The sequence below is a fragment of the Osmerus eperlanus genome, chromosome 1 (genome assembly GCF_963692335.1).
Source record: "Osmerus eperlanus chromosome 1, fOsmEpe2.1, whole genome shotgun sequence".
NCBI lineage: Eukaryota > Metazoa > Chordata > Actinopteri > Osmeriformes > Osmeridae > Osmerus > Osmerus eperlanus.
Window position 1 is genome coordinate 21,913,978 of NC_085018.1, and position 21,130 is coordinate 21,935,107.

Sequence of the window (21,130 nt, forward strand, 5' to 3'; positions counted from 1 at the left end):
GATTCATGTTGAAACCTCCAGCTGTCTATGCTGACCCCAGGAGCCCAACCCAGACAGATATGAAGAGATATTAACATGTTCATGCATTTCTGTGCTGTATCCAGGTTCTCAAGCTGTCAGTGGTCATGGAGGAAGGAAAGAGAGGTGACACAACATACAGCCAGTCATCCTTCATTTGCGTTTACATTTACATTTAGTCATTTAGCAGACGCTCTTATCAAGAGCGACTAACAGTAAGTACAGGGACATTTCCCCAGAGGCAAGTAGGGTGAAGTGCCTTGCCCAAGGACACAACGTCATTTAGCACAGCCGGAAATCGTACCGGCAACCTTATGATTGCTAGTCCGATTCCCTAACCGCTCAGCCATCTGACGTGAGGGACATTCAGCAGACACACAATGCATAGACATAGAGGTTTTAATATGCCATCCATTTACAAATCTATTCAAAGTACAAATCATTGGCTTTGATGCTGAGCAACACTCCATAGTTAATATTCAACAACCCATGATGCATTGCATCCATACATAAGTACTTCAGCTCAAAAAAAGCATCTACAAAAAAGCTATACTTTGTAGTCATAAATATTCATTTTGACATTTACATTTAGTCATTTAGCAGACACTCTTATCCAGAGCGACTTACAGTAAGTACAGGGACATTCCCCCCAAAGCAAGTAGGGTGAAGTGCCTTGCCCAAGGACACAAGGTCATTTGACACGGCCGGGAATCGAACTGGCAACCTTCAGATTACTAGCCCGACTCCCTCACCACTCAGCCATCTGACTCCCCTAAACAACTCAACTTTTACAATTCATTCAAAAAAGCATGAACAGTACCACAACAAGTTACATTATTATTCAGTATTTTTCTCTGGGGTTTGGGTATGGTTCAGGAGAAATTAAGCACTCTCAGCACTCTTTTTGTAAAGTACGCTTTTCAGAGTAAGCCCTTCAAATTAATTTTGCATATCAAAAGTATACCTCTTCAAGTTTGGCTAAAATAATTCTAGGATGTGCAAAGAGCATAGAGAGTATAACTGTTGGTAGCTTTTTACAATTCTGTGGCTTTTAACTATTAAAGTGTTCCGCATAGAACAGTAAAATTAAATGACTTGTACAGAATGTAAAAAAGTATATAAACTAAAGGACATCAGTATGCTATGTGGGACTCACTGGAACTGCCTTTGTCTTCATGGTGCTTCATGGTAAATAGGCCTAAATACAAAACTTCCTACCTAGCAACCAGTATAGCAACCAGGACAGTTTCCCGCTAGGACGCGTAGCTATCTCAGTAATTTAAGGTCAGCATAGCGACGGACCTGTCCTTGCATTGGAACGGCATTGTGATGTCAGATAGGACAGTATTTGGCACTAGGACAGTTCCATTGCCCCTTCCGTCGCTGTTTCTCTCTCTGAGCGTCCAATCAATGAAGTTTACCCACAAGGTAGGGGAGATTCATCACATGTGCAACTCACAACAGTCCATGTTACATACACATGCTTTAAACCATAAATTATGATATATGTTTTTCACTGCATTGCTAACTTCACTGCCCAAATAAACCACAATATCCACCCAATAAGAATACTACAACATACATCAGTCTCAGAAGCATTTTATACATTTACTCACATTTGAACAGATATCACAACTTGCACGTGTGACTGTCCACATGTTTATAGGCAAGGTCATGGCAAGGGCAATGTTGACCTACAGTAAATCATACTAACGCTGTCTACAACTTGCCCTTTACAATGGGAAGTCTCTACTTGAAATAATTTAAAGGGAGAAAACAGAAACATGAAAACAACATGAAATCAAATAGTTGAATAGACAATGCCACTGACAAATCAAACTGATTTTCACCAGGCCCACTAGTCTGCCACTCAAGTTCTTAACATCAGTCCAGTCTTGCTGGCTCGTAGCACCTTCATATCAAATGTAATTTAAGTGGACTCACTGTCTAATGATGCTGGAGATCCTCCAGTGTGAGGAAGGTACTTTCGTGTTTTGTCACTATAAATATAGTGGCAGTATCACTAGTGGCAGTACTGTGGCTGACTCCAGAGCTCAGCTCAATCTAATCATATCTAGTGATATGTGCTTTAATATTTCATCATGGTATGGCAATTAATTGGGGTTATACCATGGTCTGGGTGAATACTCGATTCTGATTGGCTGCAGGGGTGTCCGTTATCGGGTGATAACGGACACCTACTGCGTCATTGCAGCAAAACTGTCTTTTCACCGTTCTAAATTATTCCGCTGGCTACATAGTATATGAGCCTGTACAAAGTGTCTGAAATAAGTATATGGGGACGGAGTCAAAGCCTCCATTTACAATTTTGAAAGACTTTAACAAGCTAACTTGTATTTACAACAATGAGTGACTTGAATATTTATTTTAACCTATTTGAACATTTTTACTTTTCTGAATGTAGTGTGTCAGTGTCACGTAACCGCTCATCTCACATCCCATTCGCTATTCACCTCGCTAGTCAATCTAGTTACTGCAGACAGGCTGCAGCCAACACAACAGTAGCAGCAACTCTACCACGGCCGATTATTTTCTTCTTAAAAATCTTGATTTTATTTGGGGACAATGACATGGCTCGATAGCTGGCTAGTCTTGTTGTTAAACATACTGTAAAATTATAATTACTGTTTGGAGAATGTCAACTTTGATGCGGTCATCTCACATCCATTTTCGATTCAACTCGCTCCACAGGCTGCGGCCCTACTGTAGCTAATGGCCGATACCTTGTTCGTGAAAATCTTGATATTGATTTTGGGACAGTGACATGGCTGGTTAGCTAGCAAATCTTCTTGTCAAACATACTATAAAATTATATTTACTGTTTGTCAACCGTACACATTGTTATTGCCTTTTAATCTTGCTAGCAATAACGTTAGCTTTCGGGCTAATAGCTCATCCAAAGGAAAGCCGGTGTTGGTTCTATGAGTTGAGCGGACTAGAAATATCAGAGTTGGCTAACGTTAAAAAACGTTAGATTTTCTTTTGCAAAACGCATGAAAACATTAATTTATGTTTGGAAAAAAAATCGTTGACAAGTGACCATGGTATAAGCGGGATAATGCCCTTCGAGGTGCGCGTCGGACGGTTCACGCCTCCGCATAGTCCATAATCAGGTGATATTGGACACCTCGTCGGGCATTATCCCTTACTTAGTTTAGCTGTTACTGGGTCAAACATTTACAACCTTTTGTGGCGGGAGAGCATCTATGACAACACACTTTGTGAGACCCCTAACAAAAAATGACTAAATAAACCACTAGAATACACTCAGTAATGGATTCATATCGACAAGCATCACCTCTCCAACCACCATGCAGCACAAAAACACCACTGACACTGTATGATGTTTCAGTTGGTGTGCTTTGAATTCTTGTGCTTTGAAAGTTTAGTTTTATATGCTGTTTGATAACACATAAAACACATCTGTTACTGAAGTTTTCACAGATATAACATTTCTTGATAAGTATATTTACTGTATGTGTAGATCAAATAGAAGGTCTGTAAATCGTTAAAATGACATATGAATAATATATGCAAAGTAAAAGACACAAAAAATTCGAATGAAATTATAAAGTGAGACAATGGCATGTACATACATTATTTTAATTATTTTTCTCTCTATACACTTTGAATGGAGAAACAACATGAAATGGATGAAAGAATACTCCCAGGAAGAGTCAACAGGCAGGTATTATTAATATTTACAAGTTTACATATATCCTGCTAGAAGTTAATGAATTAGTACATTTAAAATTGTTTTGTTCTAATGTCTTGCAGAGTCTAGGTCTGTCATTGTACAGTTCAACTTTATCAACACTATCATCCTTTCATTACCTCAGTTAGTCGTTATTATACGTCAACCTAAAATGTGTATGTGTGTTTTTCTCCCTGAAAGGAGAACAGTAATTCACTGGAGGAGAATATGGAAACCAAAATATGCCCTCTATTTATCTAATATGTAGTTGCAACAACACTATATATACAAAAATGTGATGACAAAAATAAATGGTCTTCAATGTCGCATTAAGTGTATAGAGATATAAACATATATTATATTAGCAACCAGAAAATAAATCTTTGATTCTATATTTTAAAGGCACCATAGAGAAGAAATCTCTGTGCGGATTTAGTTAAATGCATCAAATGGGAGGATTTGTGGGAGGATCAAGAAAGCACTGGTTTGTTAAAAGATTAGGAAACCAAGCCGCATAATTCATGTTCAGGTAAAGGTAATACTTACCATTACCTAAAAAGGTCAATTCATGTATATTCAGTATTGACCATGTACTTTGGCAGTGTTAAGATAAGTTTTGAGTTTATACACAAATTGGGTTGAAACTGTTAGCATCTGCCAATATGTACACTTACACACAAGTACAGTACGAGAGCAACATAGGCCTACATGTCTGCTTTCTATATATGACGTGTTACATTTTATCGCAAAGACCGATGAAAAAATAAAATAGAAAACAGCATGTTTGTGAATAAAAATAAAAAGATGCATGTTCAATTAAAAAGAATGAATGAAAACTATCCAAGTTCTTTCCCACTTTCAAAAAAACCTGTCACCCACGACTCAGACAGGTATAGCTCCTCCCCCCTCTCATCTTTCTTTCTCCTCTTTTCATCCTCTTTAATCCCATTATCCACACTCACTCCTCATTAAAGTGCTCTGCACTGTTGGCATCATCATCATCACCAAGTCTTCCGTTCTCCAACCTCCCTTCCCAAACAGGATTCTTTACACGGTACCTCCCCCTGGTGGCAGGGGGTCTGGAACAGCTCGGAGCTCCCGGCCAGACTGGGGAGCTGGTTCTCCGGTGTCCGGAGGTTTAAATGTCAAAGTCATGGGTGGGTAGTTTGGCCAGATGCTGAGAAAGCTGGTCTGGGTTCAGACCAAGCTGGTGGGGTGGCAGCGGTAGGTGCAGTTGGCGAGGGGGTCCCGCTCCACTCCACTTTCTGCACTCTGGGAGCATCCCTCCTCCCCCTGAGTCTCTGAGAGAGAGAGAAACAGAAAGAGTTCAGTATAACATCATACCAAATGAACACCATCACAGGCTTGCCCTCTGTCACTGTGACGTTCTCCACATACCGGCGTGTTCCGGGTGCTCCTCTGGCAGAAGCAGCTGGGCCCTGCATGGGCTGGGCAGGGTGGTCTGGCTGGGCCCCTCCTGGCTGGTGCCAAGCTGGAGACGCCTCATGTGACGTACCACAGCCGTGGCGTTGAAGGCTTGCTGAGGGCAGAAGGAAGCAACCATGAGCATCAGGATGTTGCTGCTGTAAGTTGGGCTACACCAACATCAAACCAACATCACAGAGGCCAGGGCTTGACTCACCCTCCACTTGCTCTTGGCAAAGTTCTTCTTGATCTGTGCACTGACAGACTCATGGATGTTTTTGTCGAGGGCGGTGTCACCGGCAATCCTGAGAGTCAAGAGAGGGATGAGGTCTCTGTGTGGGAGTGTGTGTGTGGGAGTGTGGGAGTGTGTGTGCGTGTACTAAAGTCTTTTGGATGGTATTCCTCACCACGGGTGCTGCAGAGCCTGGTCACAAGTGTACCGTGATAGTGGGTCTTTTTCCATCAGGTTCTTGATAAAGTCTCTAGCTACAATGACCATAAGAACACACACAATCAGAAACCTGAAGCACAAAGAGTGGAACTTCCTGTGGTACCTTTAGCTGGCGATGCTGTGAATGTGAACGTATTCTACGTACAATAGGAGTACTGTGGTTTCAAAGATACTAGAGTGAAAGATGAGTCAAATAGAGACATGTTTTGGCCAGACTACAAACACCCAGCAAGACGCAATGTTCCATGATCTGAAGGGCTCTGATATAAGTAATGATCTGACAGTCCTTTGCAATTGCCTTGTGTCAATTGGAGGATTATGGCTGCAGAGTATATTATGGCTAATCCCATACATACACTGGCAGATTGGCAGGGGATCAAAGCAAAACAAATCTTTTCGAGGCATGTCCAATTATATGACATGACAGACAAGGAGAATTGATCATGTCTGCTAAAAGTGTATTACTCCACAGTGCTTCAGAAAGCTTTGCTGCAATCCAAGTCTATCTTAGTGTTCAGGAGAGGATCACTGTCCTCAGATTAGGTATGAAACTAGGGTCGAATGGAGGGCGATCTAGGTTTGAATGTAGGGGGGGGATCTAGGGTCAGATGTAGGGGGAACTGTAATTTTAGTAGTAGCAGCTAGAGTACCTGAATCAGAGATGTCGTCCCAGTATGGAGAGTCAAAGTCATACTCAGCCTTTAGGATCTGCTCAAAAAGCTTGGCATCGTTTTCATCGTAGAATGGAGGGTAGCCACATAACCTGGGGAAAAAGCAACGGCAATATGTAAAATAATATGATAATCACTAAATATTCAAATCGACTTAATAATAAAAATGATAAATTTAAGTCAGGATGAGGCAGCCTGTGCGCTTCTGGCATGTGTGACTGTACCTACGCCTTGGAAAACAGATACAAGCGAACAAAACTCGAGTTCAACCCTGTTACTCACAGTATGTAGGCGATGACTCCGATGGACCAGCAGTCTACAGCCTTGCTGTAAGGCTTCTGAGCCAACACTTCAGGCGCTGCCAGGGAAACACAGAGAGACAGTGTGCTCATTACCTCCATGCATGTCAGTGCAATTCAGGCCCAGAGCTGACACAACCCTGTGCAAACCATCATCAAAACACGACACACGGCCCATCTCCAAATAAAGGCGTTTATTCTTCACCCCCCATAAATTCATCTCTTCAAAGACGATGATGAGGATGATTCTAATGCATAATGGGTGTTTGGTGTCTATCTTACCCACATAGCCAGGGGTCCCACAGGCTGTGGACATGACACTGCCAGAACCCTCGATCTTAGACAGACCAAAGTCACTGATCATGATCTTGGAGTCCTCCTCCATGCTGTAGTACAGCAGGTTCTCGGGCTGAGGAAGGAAAACACATTCTAACTTCGGACTCTTTCAACAGCATGACGGCACACACAGCTAAGTGCTAAAGACACATACATGGAAAACATGCTAAAAGTGCTAAGATGCATCCGAACACTAAAACACAACCGAGCATGGATATATTTCAAAAATGCACACACACACTGCAGGGAACTTTTAATCAGCAGTCCCATAACGTATTATACTTTTCGCAGTCCACTGAACAGCCTGTAAACACATTAGCCCGTGAGGAAGAAACACAATTAATCTAATTTAGATATGTGCTCTACAAGCCTCCGAGAAAACACTTGATCTAATTTTCCAAACTGCCATGTCACCCCTGACCTCCTGTCATATGATGTTAACAGACTGGGAACATTTGACTTGACATTTAAAACCTGTTTAAAATGGATTTACAACACAGTGCACCACTACATTATAGTACCCATCACATTCTGTAAGGTTTGGTCCACTCCTACCACTGCTGTATATTATGTAACATATATCATGATCCAATAACACCAGCAGGTCATCACAAAGTAAGTATGAACGTTGAGCTTCGACCCTTGAACCCAGAATGACCTTGAGGTCGCGGTGCACAATGCCCATGTCATGGAGGTACTTGACAGCATCCAGAATCTGCTGGATGAGTTTACTGGCATCCCTCTCTGTGTAGAATCCCTTCTCCACGATCCGGTCAAACAGCTCTCCTCCAGACACCCTGGCAACAGACAGACAGACAGACATGTCACCCCTGCACAGGGTCTTAAAACCTGGATGTTTGTGCATTTTCTGTGACCCTGCAGTAACAGCGGAGACGTCTTTATCACCACTAGGTGGAGTCATTGCTGTATATCAGATTCTACTCCAACTGGTTATACATGGTGTTTCCAGGAACCATGCATTGATATCTATGTTAACGAGAAGCAGAATGTTCACTGTGGCTGAGCCCACATGGTGTGAAGCAGATTCCCATCACCACCAGATAACGTCATATCATGTAAGAACTCAGCAGATGCTTCTGAACAAAGCCTACCGAGTGGGATTTGAACCTGCAACCTCTAAATCGTCAGTCAAAAGGTTCTACCATTGAGCTATACCCAGATGTCAGGTTGACAGTCACTGTCATGTATGCATATAGCCATCCCTGTAGATGACAACAAAAAAGTACAAGAGAAGATGTGTATCTGATGAATTCATGAAACAGTTATTGTACCCCCAGCTGTTCTCTGGTTAAATCTGACTGGCCTTCAAGCGGTGTTTCTTAAAGTGAACAACACAACAAAACCTGACCACCCACTGTTTTCTAAGGCAACAACAAAATCTCTCTCTCTCTCTCGTAATTTGCTTCTGTCTTCCTCTGTAGTGTGTTACCCTTCCCAACTCTTTCCTTGTGTCTCTCAGTCTCTCGACACTCTCTGACATTTCAGGAGCAGTGGTGGGTGTGGGGCTGTCAGGCTGCAGGTGTGAGGGCATATTCCCCAGTAGTTGTCATCAGCAGGCTGTGTGTGTGTGTGTGTGTGTAACTGGAACGGAGTGAGAATGTGTGTGCTCCTTGACGTTTCAATGGAATAAACAATAGACAATGGCCCCTAAGCTAAGCGTGTAATTAATAGAGAATGACAGTGCGTGGGAGACTACATAGGTAAGGGAGTGTCACACACGCATGCCTGCAAACACACTTTTTCTCTCTTTCTTTCCCTTTGTCCTGGATGTTTTCAACGTTCGGCACAGCTGGTTAGGAGAGAGGGGTACGATAAGAATCACAAAAGGCTGACTACTCACAGTTGCATGACAAGGTAGAGGTGTGATTTACTCTCAAAGATATCCTCTAGAGAGACGATGTTGGTATGTTTGATCCTACAAAAGAAGAGAGAAATAGAGAGAGAGAGACAGAGAGCACAGATAATGCAATTAATAATGTGTTAATTGGGTAATAGGATTTTCCACATCTACAGAAGGAGAATGCCCACAGACACTGTATAATAAGTCCTGCAGTGAGAAGACTAATGCAGAGCATTAAAAACAAGGAACACAAAAACAAGAGTTTGACAATAATTACAGAAATCTCCTCTAAAGTTAGACTTTCTGTCGCTCGTGTTCTCTGAATCTATGCAGCGGCACGCAGGTCTCTAATTGGCTGAGCGGCATGTTCCGACGCCCCCCCTGAGACTGGTTGGCGTGGCGACAGGGGCGAGCAGGTGAGTCAGTGCCTCTGGAGGCGGTCCTCCACCATCAGCCTCACCATCATCGCCCACCTGAAGCACCTCACCTCAACCTTCACCTCACTTCACCTCTCAAAGACTGTTTGCACACACACGCGCACACTAACACTTGTCATTTGATCAAATTAAAGACAGGGAGTTTACCACTTACACATAAACAAATGCGCAGGCACAAATGAACACACATGCAAATGCTTTCTCTCACACGCCCACACACACACCGCACTCCTAACACAGCACCCACGACAAATGGACCCACACGATTGTGACAGTGCGAGGGATAATCGTAACAACAATAGTCTGCCTGCATCTTCATTCTCTTCTCCTCTCCCTTTCCCTGGGTACTCAGTTCAGTTTGGGCCCAGAGTAAAGTTCACAGGGGAAAAGGTAGACAAGACTAACACAGGGGAGAAGGTAGACAAGACTAACACAGGACCAGGCGTCTCCACTGTGGCTCTCACAGCTACTCTCCACTACACCATCACAGGCTAAGACAGGACCATTTCTTATGTATGGAGGCCGTCGTTAACATTTCATCTAATGATGAGGGAATGAATGAATGCATGAATTAATTAATTAATTAATTAATGACAGTCAGGAAGAATTATGGACCAATGACGATGACTTCCTTCAAAGATCATTATGCACAGATGACAACTGATATAGAACCTAGATCCTCAACACACCCATAGCCAATATACTGATGATTATGTATAGCAAATAAACTGTATATTGCTGCTGATATAGACATAAGGCAAGGCTGGCAAGTCTTTACCCAGAATCTCTGGGCAGACGGGTAACCAGTGTTCCATGAGCCACAGACAGCAGGCAGACTGGGAGGGGGGGAGGGGGTGTACACTGACGACACAAACACTCAGACACACGGCCAAACTGAGACTGGCTGACTGACATCTTTTCTGTTTTATAGCCGGTGGTTGACAGTCGAGACATGTGACTAAGTGAAAGTTTGCAGAGAGACGAGACTAGCTCGATGCCTCACATCGCTGGTGATACATTTATCAAAAGCAGCAGTGGTACTAGGATGTTGCTCTTTATATGAAGCTATGTGACGCGAGTTTGAGTCATTCATTTAAGAATGTTTTCTGATTGGTTAGGAGAACCAGGTTTGTTTTGTTTGATCAGATGGGGAACATTTTCAAATGTTACAAATGGTTGATGAGTGTGTGTGTTCTTGAAAGTGCATAGTGTACGTGTGTAGGTATGTGTGCAGTGTGTACACATACTTTACAAGTGCCATAATACAAATTACACTTTTGCTGCAAGTAAAGGAACACCTAACAATTGGCATGAATCCAACCCTGGGGCGCTGGAGCAACAGGGGTAATATGGGTAAAAGTTGACTGACTCCATTAGGGATTCGCCACATTGGATGTCATAGACAGGGGACACACCTAATGAAATGCTCCAGTACAGTAGCTGACTAATGGCTTTGTTCAGCACTGCAGAGGATAAAGTAGGACAGGTTAGCAATGCAGTTTTGTCCTTCTGACTGATTTCTTCTTCTTTTTTTTATCATGTGCCAGACCACAGGCACACTGACGAGTTATTCATTTGGTCAAGCAATTGAAGGGAAGTGAAGAAAAGTTTATTAATCACACAATCTCAGTGGGAAGTAGTGAAGGTTTCAGGCTCAGCCAACTACAATCACAGGAGAATCAGAAAAATATGTCAACAATCCAATTCCTTGGAAAGGGTCTTTCACCCGCCTTCTTGTCAGATGAGACTGGGTGACTAAGCATGTTGTGTTTGGAGATGGTGAGGGGAGCCATAATGAGTGGAGGGATAGAAGAATCTCTTTCATGGGTACAGCCAGTGACGTAATGGTAACAGCTGGTTTGTGCTATCATTGAGTGAGCCATCTTGCATTGAGTAATTCAGGCATTTGAGAGTCTCACTCAAGATTAATCTCCGCCATCTGGTTTGAGAGAGGCTGTATTTTTCTTCTGGGTGGACTAGTCTGGTTCTGACCCCGTGGGAAGCGATGCAAGGACACCCTAGAAGAGTGCACACACATCTCTGTCTGTCTGTCCCTGGGTTTAAAAAAAAGACTGGGTATCATTTTTGGAGGCCCTCTAACACCTGTATCTCAGAAGAGTGGATCCTTGAGACACAGGCGGACACAAACATACCAAACTACTCAAAGTTTGAGTGACTTTGACACAAGCTTTAAACCAAGCATTTCTATGTTGTTTCTGTTGCTATTTCCGTTTCTCTTCATCCCCCCTTCTGTTTTTCTATTTTTCTCTCAATCTCTCTCTGTCCTTGTCCCTCTCTCTCGTTCTCCTTATCCCTCTGCGCCTGTTTCTCCCCCTCTCTCTCCCTCTATCTCTCACTCTCTCTGTCTTTTTCACTATCTCTCTCTCCTCCCTTCCCTCTCCATCCCCCTACCCTTACCTCTGGATGGATCTCTGTATATTGGTTAGGCCTCTGTGTCTCCTGTAACCCAGGCAACAAGGGAACTATAAATAGCCACTTTAGTTCAGTCTTTTCCGGCATGGCCAGTAATTCCCCACTTTCAAATAACGGAATTTGAACCACACTGTCATTAGTGGAATTGTTGTAGTTGGCATTAGTCTGTGTCTTTGATATCGACGTAAACTTATCGGGTAAAATCATGTTCATCTCTGAAGAAAGGTACGAAGGTAAATCTGCTCCAGCATGTGTGTGTGTGTGTCAGTTTGTTTAAAAGCATCACTCACTTGTGTAAAACAGCGATCTCATTCTCGATGCTGTTCTCCTTGCCCTCCAGGGCTTTCTTGGGGATGCACTTTATGGCCACCAGCCTCTGGGTCCTCTTCTCCTCTGCTAGGACCACCTCAGAGAACGCCCCCCTGGAACACAAACAGCACCGCCCGTTAGACCTCAGACATGAACCATCCATCACACATTATACACAAAACTACTCCTCCCGACAGCATTCAGCCCAGGATGTTTAACAGTAGTTTAAACCATTCCATCAATCTGAAAACCCCCAAAGTATGCAGAGGCAACAGCACACCTTTCGGAAGACAGGAAACATTAAACTCATCCTCACACTCCCTTTTTAATCTGTCCTTGAAGGAATTTGAAGACAAGCGTATACACGGTATGTTACAGATGTAATTTATAGGTTATAACAGAGTAAAACCAGGATCTGATGGGTGGCAGTCAAAGCAAATCTCTCAACCTAAACCTGAACCTTTTCAGTCCCAGCCAGAAACAGAAGGATAAGCAACATTTCACATCCTCCCGTGGACCCAAAAATCCCCCACAAAAAAGGATACGCTCCAACAGCCCATATCTCTTATTCACAGTATATTCCTGACCAATCGATACCCAGCTAGCTAGAGGAAACTCAACTAACAGCACATATGTCATATGACAGGGAGTCAGATGGCTGAGCGGTGAGGGAGTTGGGCTAGTAATCTGAAGGTTGCCAGTTCTATTCCCCAAAAAATGACGTTGTGTCCTTGGGCAAGGCACTTCACCCTACTTGCTTCGGGGGGAATGTCCCTGTACTTACTGTAAGTCGCTCTGGATAAGAGCGTCTGCTAAATGACTAAATGTAAATGTAAATGTCAAGAATGTCAATGTTAAATGTAAATGTCAGAGAAACATCTGCTGAATGCAGCTTGAAGGTAAAGGAGCTCCCCTCTCTGCCAGCTAGCAGCAGAGCCATAAGCAGCTGAGGGCAGGGTTCAGAGAGACATCTAAAACATAACAGAAAGGCTGCTTGGCACCAGGTCAGGGTCTGAGGGGAGGAGCTACGTGACTGAGAGAGCTCAGCCTGAGTGGGAATGATGGAGGACACCCAACAACACAAAATACAACTTAAATGTAAAGCAAACACGTGAAAGGTGTCATTTGACCCTTTCCAAATATTTGAAATAATGACTATTGGAACAACAAAAATGGACACGAGTACCACGTCAAAGTCTGTTTGATTCTCTTAACCCTTCAGACTGGTGCTCCCATTTGGAAGAGGTAGAATCACATTTGTAAAAAGAAGGTACTCTATTTATAACTAGAAACAGCATCAAGCACTTAACATTACAGGCCTGTGGTCACACACTGATCCTAAATGATAACAGGGCTGCTTGTGCTCATAGGGTCACATGACGTCAGTGGAACGTTTTAATTGGATGCTTGTACAGAACCACTTAAGTTCTACTGAGAAAAACGAAAGTGTCTGAACTGAATCTTTTTATTTAAATGGGATCCAACTGAACAGTCAATGTGGGCTTACATACAGCTGTGAAGGAAGGGGTCACCAGGTCACATTCCTTCTGGAGTCTGGAGCCGTGGACATTCTCTATCCACCCCCAACAACACCAACTAAACTGGATAATGCAGAGGACAGAAATGTTCCTGAGTAAATGGTCTATCCTAAACAAGCACAGATGATTATCAGGGTAAAATTCTGTGCTCCAGCATTTACTCTGTGGTCGAACCAAACGAAAGAACAAACATTAGTGCCTACATGCCATTGCTATCTACATCCTCTCACATGATGCCATTAAGTCCCAAATGACTCTGGTAACTGATAAGCTACAGTTCATACGAGAACACGTTGGACTGCATTTGAATACCTGATCGGGATCTCTCATTGCTTTCAAGACAACCAAAACAACAAAAACATTCACAAGGCTTCGTACATACTGCATAGGTCATCTTAACAACCAACCTAAACTGATCAGGCAGTTTAAAAGCGGGACAAACCTGATGGTGTTGCACTGTAGTTCTTAAAACAAACAACTCAATCAATATTTCAGAGGACGATGCCAGGTTTTAATTTATTTTGCCACCATAACGTCAGTGTTGCCTTCTGCCCCCAGTCACATGACATTGTTTGTATTCTCACGCCGGTGCACTGTGAGTGAAGGAGGGTGAAAACTCTTCCACACGTGACTTTTTGAAGTAATGGAGATAATGCTGATCTCTTTTCTAGTGTTAGAGCAATAGCCCCTCCAAATGTCTGTGCACGTCCCTGCTATGACCAATCCTGATCTTGGTTCTGCTACCTCCCCTCAACATAACCATGCTGTTGTTGTAGGGTTAAGGTGAGCCGTTTCCATGACCTTAACCCTAATTTTCAAATTTAGGGTTAGACTTAGGGATTGGGTTATGGCTATAACTAATCCTGATCCTGACTCTGCTACCACACCTGACCGTAACCCTGTTGTTGGTTTAGGCTTAAGGTCAGCCGTTTTCCTAACCCTAACCCTGAATTTAGGGTTAGGGTTAGACTAAGGGATTGGGTTATGGCTATAACTTATCCTGATCCTGACTCTGCTAACCCTAACCCAGGTACGAGCTATTGTTGCCCGGGCAACAGCCCATTTGCCCTGATAAAATGAATAAAATAAATTGTGGCTGCATCAATACGATAAGCCCATCACTAGTAAAGTTAAATAAAATTGCGATATTATCCAGTTCTGTGTTAAGTTAGGGTTTGGTGTCACTCTGTAAAGTGAGTTTTGGCTGTGACATAGTTGAGTCAACGCCTGTGTTTACAGAGCTCATGCTAACAGGATGTGCTTATCATCACCACGGGACTGAGGTCCGGGAAGACGAGCCAGGCTGTCCTTTATGTGGTCTAAACAGCGCTCTGGGACTGCTCCTGCCCCTGTCAACACAGTCTACCATGGCAGCATCAGCTGCCCCAAAAGGAAAAAACAATGTTTACACTCTAAATTAGTTTCTGTTCAGTTCTATTCGATTTGCTACTTCCCAAAACCAGAACAGCAGCTGTTTCGGTGTCAACCTTCTGGTTAAATATACGTTCACACCAGAAGGATATTACTGTATTCAATTCTGTCTTCGATATTCTGTATTCTGTTCCTGTCTACAAAGAATGGTTTCTCAATGAGGCCTTCATAACGGCACGTATTAAAAGCCAACCCTACTGGTGCAGCTCAAGCTCAATAGGTTGAGCTCTCCAGGGGACAAGATGATGATGGCTAATGGCTATACACTGACTCAGCCATCAGTGTGTGTAGTACTGTAGTCCTGGCATCTAAACACACTATCCATGATTTCCATTTTAATGAACACATTTTTTTTCACCTCCATCAGGTGTGATTCGAGTTGTGAATGTGGGTTCCAAGCTTGATGAACGTAGCAAGTGTGTGCACACACGAGATAGGCTACGCCTAACAGCTTGTCTACAGGACAACTAAAAACAGGCCTCAGTTTGCACAAAGTTCTGAGACAGGGCAACACCGAAACACACAGTATATAGTAATGCAGGGCATTGGAGCTGATGTACACACATCACACATGCCCCAACAACTTGTAAGAGTGCTTTAAAGATATGAATCATGTGATACAGACTCAGAACATGCAAACTCTGGCTGTATCAGGGAAGTTGTAAACCTACGGGCTAAAGCTATGAACATGTTATGCAAACTTCAGTTGACCAATAGCTAGCTAGACTGTCTTCAGTCTCTACATTTCATGCAAACTCTTGTCAAGGATAAATATAAGCATATTGGTGTTATTACAGAAATGACATTCCTCACTTTCACCGCTTTAACTTTGTCCACCAATCATGCAGTCATTGTGTCACATGTAAAACCCACATTTAAAGCCACCTATATAATAGCATGCTTCTCTGAGTGAGTCCCTGGACAATGTACTGCAGCTGCTTATCTTTCTGCAAACCACCTCTCTGTGTTCTCCAAAACCACTTTCATAAAGATATATTTCAAATGATAGCAGTATCTGATCTTACATTAAAAAAGTATTCATTTTTCAGGCAAGTATCCAGCGACATACAAAAAGTGCATGTAGTAAATCCAGCAGATAATGCAGGATCATAAGTGCACAGTTCTGACAGTAAAACAGTGGTCAGGGCCAGGGAATACTCATACCCATCCTGACAACACACCTAGTAAAAGGGCATTTTCCTCAGACAGAGCAAAAGCATTTGAGTGATCTATCAAACCATTCAGATCCATATGTGACATTAAGGAAAATATGTCAGAACATTCTCCCTAGCTGCGAACTGTGCTTAAAATAAAGACATGGTGTTGCTTAGCTTCCGTCGCTAACAGCAACCCCCTGCGAGAGTGGTGCTCTCTCTCTCTCTATTTTAATGACTTTGCAGCACATCAAAGGAATTCAAAGTCTAATGCACACACACGCACACACACGCACCCAGCAAACATCTGCGCACACAAAGTACACACAAAGTACACACATAGTTGCACAGCAAACAAGCCTACTTACACCCTCAAAACCCACACAACACTACAGCAAACACACACTCAGTAACACACACAGACTAATGACAGCACACTCTCAGTAGAAATAAAAGGTCACACGGAGCAGTATCTAGCTAAGATGAGAGCAGAGTGTCACTCTGTGAAAGACTGGGGGCCTAAACTAAAGCTCAAAATACAGACTAAGATGCACAAGAGCAGGTTTAACCATGTCAAATAAACAACACAGTAAAGAGGATTGTGTTGAATGATAACATTAGGCTACACACATAGCTAAGAGCCCAGGGTTGGGCTTTTTTGGCCTGAAAAACGGAACAATGCACAATATTGTTCTTGCTCCAGCAAGCCATCTGAGCCAAAAGGAGCCTTGGTCAAGCAGCTCGAAGAACAGGGCATGATATCAGACTGAGGAAAGGTCACAGGAACACATGGAGAACCTTCTGGACCACAGATAATTCACAGAGGGAGGAGCAGGAGTGTCCTTCATACTTCCCTTTGTTTGCGCCTTTTTTGGAGCATCAAAAAGCTACACATGGGTTCCCTGGAACAATTTGCATGTTATACTACACAGGATGTAGATCACAAAGATGTCATTCACATTTGGCAAATACCAGTGACAGCCTGTTGCATGGTGGGATTGGGAGTTTTTTGTTTCTCTTTCCAGTGTTAATCCCCTCCCCAGGACCGCTGAGATAGCTCAGTAATTTCATTTTAGCTGCTGGTGTTTTTGTGTCTAAGCCAGCATCCACAGAGTCAAATATGGTTAAGAACAAACAGGCATTAACAAGCCAAATCAAAGTGTATGTAGAAGATACAGGTTTGTTTACATACCGAAAACAAAACCCATTCGAAAGGCCAAACAAATATGTCTCGGGTGCTAGATGGGATGTTAGCGGACAGAATCGTCCAAGTGTCCTCTATTGTGGAGAGCAAGAGGACACGGACATCAATGTCTGAGAGAAACATGCCTCACCTCTGTTAGCACACCTGCTCACCCGTAACAAGGGCACCGCACGCGGCCCATGAAACAAGCTCCTCTCATTCCACTGCATTCTTCCCCCCCCCTCCCTCCCCCCCCCCCCCTCCCTCCCTCCGCTCCTCTCATCCGTCCATCCCATCATGCTTTGCCAGAGTCATCAAAGAGGTTGGTCTTTCCATCCCCTAATCTCTCTTTCTTCCTCTCCCTCATCTAATCTGTCCATCCTATCCTTCTGTCAGCCTGGCTCAGCAGCCCTCCGCCTGTCCTGGGCACACTCTGTCTCTCACTCTCCCTCATCTCTCTCACACACACACCTGCTATTCCTCACACTAAGCACTCTGTCATCCCTACAGGCTACTCTGCAGCCATGATATACTAGTTGTATACTGTCCTCATACCACAAAAACTAGGTCTAAACTATCTTTTACATTTCCAGTTAAATAACAAGACAAATGGATTGTCAGTTTGAAAGAAACCCACTGTTTGCTTTTAGTGTGACTCAGAACTTACAAACTTGAACAACGCAACATATTAAGGGAAACGGGCTCGTAATCAGAAGGTTGCTGGTTCGATTCCCCGGCAGTGCAAAATGACGTTGTGTCCTTGGGCAAGGCACTTCACCCTACTTGCCTCGGGGTAATGTCCCTGTACTTACTGTAAGTCGCTCTGGATAAGAGCGTCTGCTAAATGACTAAATTTAAATGTAATGTACGACAGGGAGCAGCAGGATCTGGAATACAAATGTACATTGAGAGTCAGTAGGGGTGGTATGTAGTGAGATTGTGCCCAGGTTTTGCGTTACCTAACCCCTTGATATCAATTCCAGATTCTATCACTTGGTACACTGGACTTCCATGACAAGAAAGGAGGAAGATTTGTATTGCAGAAGATCCCAGTCACCCACCAGGTGTCTCCCAGCGAAGACTGCCAGAGGTTGACTATTAAGGGGCTCTTGATCAAATGGAGTCATATAAACACAGTCAGCATCTTCAGAGCTATGAGTGCTACCAGAGGATAAAAAGTTGTGTGTCTGTGTGTGTGCGTGCCTGTACAGGAATAGTGTACAGGGAAGAAGATAAATTAATAACTGAAAGTTTAGAGAAAAAGAAAGAAGGTATACAAAGAAAAGTAGTGGGAGGCTTGGTTGCTGAGAACAGATGGGGTTACATAAGTGGAACAAACACCAGGTGTGTGTGTGTGGACCAGGCACTGTGGGCCGCCCTGGGCCATGATGAGATGCAAGGTTCTGTAAAAAATGGGTCAGCACAGAGCCAAAAGCTGAGGTGCCCTTTACACACACACACACACATATATATATAAAATATATGCTATACAATGACAAGATAGAAAATGTCATGTACGAAACTATAAAAAAAGGAGGAAGCGAGGCCATCTCACTCCTAACCACAACCAGGCCAGTAATAACCTAACTTTCTCTTCCTCCTTCCTTTGTCTCTCACAACGAGAGGCACCAACGAGCCACATATCAGGCTTCACTTGTTTCAGAGGCAGTTCCGATGTGTGCCCCAAACTCAGAGCACACATGGAGACCCACGCTCCACAGACTGATCTGCTGCCGTGTTGTCACCGACGGATGATAGAGGACACCGCCGACTACAAATACTGTGGGACTAGACTCACTTCAGTTTCTGATGAGCCCACAGGACACGGTGCTTGTGGAAAAGGAAGTGAGGGAAGGAGGGGGGGAGGGGGGGAAGGAAATCGGAAGAGTCTTGAAAAAAAAAAGACAACTTCTCGACATATTTGGGATATTTATGGTCCCTTGGGAGTCTGAAGAATTAGCTGTGAGGAAAATAAAGAGATGCAGGCATCACATTATCACACTGAGGTGCCTTGAGGTACTTGTGACAATGAATGTCCCAGCTGCAACATCTAATTAGACATGAATGCTCTACTGGAGATTAAAGCCTGTTAAAAGGCTATTTTGGCATCATGTTTTTATTTTCATCTCAATTGCGCAATACGGGGATGTAAAGGTAGTGATAGTAGCTAGTTTAGTGTTGATAACAAGTTGAACTGACCTTTTTGTCCAACGCAAATGTTTTTGTGTATGAGTGAGAGAGTGTGCCTGTGAGTGTGATGTTGAGCTTTGTACAGGACAACAGGTCTCCCTGAGGACTCTCGTGTCACCAAAACAGAGCCAGCACACAGAAGGTACAGTCAATAACACGGACCCGACAACACACACGCCCATCATATTTAAAACTGTCGCACACACAACCTCTCTATTCCTCTCTCTTCCTTTCTTAAACATACCGTTTTCTCTAAGTCGATCCCCTTTCAACACTCTTCCTCTTTTTCCTTACTGTGTAGCTCTGTCATAACACCTATTACTCTCTCTCTCTCTAAAATCCTTAACTGTCAGCATCACTCTCCCTTTCTGTCTCTATTAAATGTTAGTCATCTGTAAATCAAATGTGAGGCGCTCACCAACAATCGGGTGTGAATTGCACATGCAAAACAGAGTGGGAGCAGAAATGGCTGCTGTTGTTTCTCAGCTGTGTGTTGTTGCATGGCTTCTCCAGGCTGATTATAATGAGGCAGAGACACCAGGCAGACGGCATGTCAACTCAGAGACGGGAGGGACATCAAACACAAGGCAACGGAAAAACAAAGGATGGAGAGAGGAAACGAGATGGAAGTGGAGAGAAGAGGTAGAGGAAAACAGAAAGAAAAGAGGGAGAGGGAGAGACAGAGAGAGACAGAGAGAAAGTCGGCTCTCAGGAAGGGCCTGTCCAGTTCTGCTCAGTAAACCACGGGGCTCTCTGACTTGGCCTGACCTGGCTTGGAGTGGTAGCTACTGTTATCCTCAGTGTGGGTGTGTTGGGACGGTTCCTGTGGGAGCACAGATGGAGTCCAGGATGATGAAGATAGAGCAGAGGGTGGGAGAAAGAAAAGAAACAGTAGACCGAGGGATTTAAAAAAAGAGGAGGAAAGAATAAGGGGGGGAATGTGGAGGGAGGGTGAGCAACAGAGGGATAGATGGAGGGATATGGAATGGAGGCTATAGCTGGGAAGGTGGAGGGGCTGGAGGAGGGAGCATAGGGGGTTAGAAGCGGGGGGGGGGAGACAGGAGGTAGTGCCAGTATAAAAGGAATAGCGAGGAGAGCAAGAGACAGACAGAGTGAATAATTGAAGGGATAGGACACCTCCCAGTGTTCCCCACACTGAGGGCAACAGCTGCTCCCGACCTTGCCCAAGTGGAGTAAGGACACCCGCTATACATACTAGAGCCTGAGCGACCTGAGAGTCAGAGAGAGTGAACTTGAGAGATTAGGTGCGGAAGATATATACCTTAGGACACGAAGGGAGTAAAAACAAGAACAGAAAAGTTCATAAGAAGCCGTCATTACATAACTCTATTCATTCATTGGTTAGCGTGAGCAGGATAAAAAATATTAGATGTTTTTTTGCAGCTTCTGTGAGATGGGAGATCCATCACGCAGAGGCCTCCCAGCTGGGAGGGCTGGCTTGGTGAAAAGGTCCAGCCACGCCGTCTGTTAGAGTACTCCAGGGCAGGCTGGCTCAGACAGGAGACACATGGAAGCACCGACCCTTTAAGAATTGTGACAAGATGCTGAACTGCCTGAAGTTCTGGTACCAAATGATTTTATGGTACTGTGTCTAATAAAAATTAATAAAAGTCAGTTGGGAGGAGATTCCAAACCCAAATTTAACCTATACAAAAACA

At 43.7% G+C, this 21,130-nt stretch overlaps 1 protein-coding gene across 3 annotated transcripts in view; it reads right to left on the reverse strand.

Moving 5' to 3' along the window:
- Positions 1-3,623: 3,623 nt before the first annotated feature.
- The window catches only part of camk1b (calcium/calmodulin-dependent protein kinase Ib), a 28,909-nt gene continuing 11,402 nt past the window's right edge, over positions 3,624-21,130 (reverse strand). For all 3 annotated transcript variants that reach the window (XM_062470090.1, XM_062470081.1, XM_062470097.1), the window contains 10 exons: positions 11,937-12,068; positions 8,777-8,851; positions 7,574-7,712; positions 6,862-6,988; positions 6,563-6,638; positions 6,260-6,372; positions 5,566-5,644; positions 5,376-5,463; positions 5,132-5,273; positions 3,624-5,034 (listed from right to left, as the gene is read on the reverse strand). In XM_062470090.1, the coding sequence (XP_062326074.1) occupies positions 4,931-5,034; positions 5,132-5,273; positions 5,376-5,463; positions 5,566-5,644; positions 6,260-6,372; positions 6,563-6,638; positions 6,862-6,988; positions 7,574-7,712; positions 8,777-8,851; positions 11,937-12,068 (1,075 nt within the window). In that variant the 3' untranslated portion in view covers positions 3,624-4,930. The remainder of the gene's footprint in view (positions 5,035-5,131; positions 5,274-5,375; positions 5,464-5,565; positions 5,645-6,259; positions 6,373-6,562; positions 6,639-6,861; positions 6,989-7,573; positions 7,713-8,776; positions 8,852-11,936; positions 12,069-21,130) is intronic.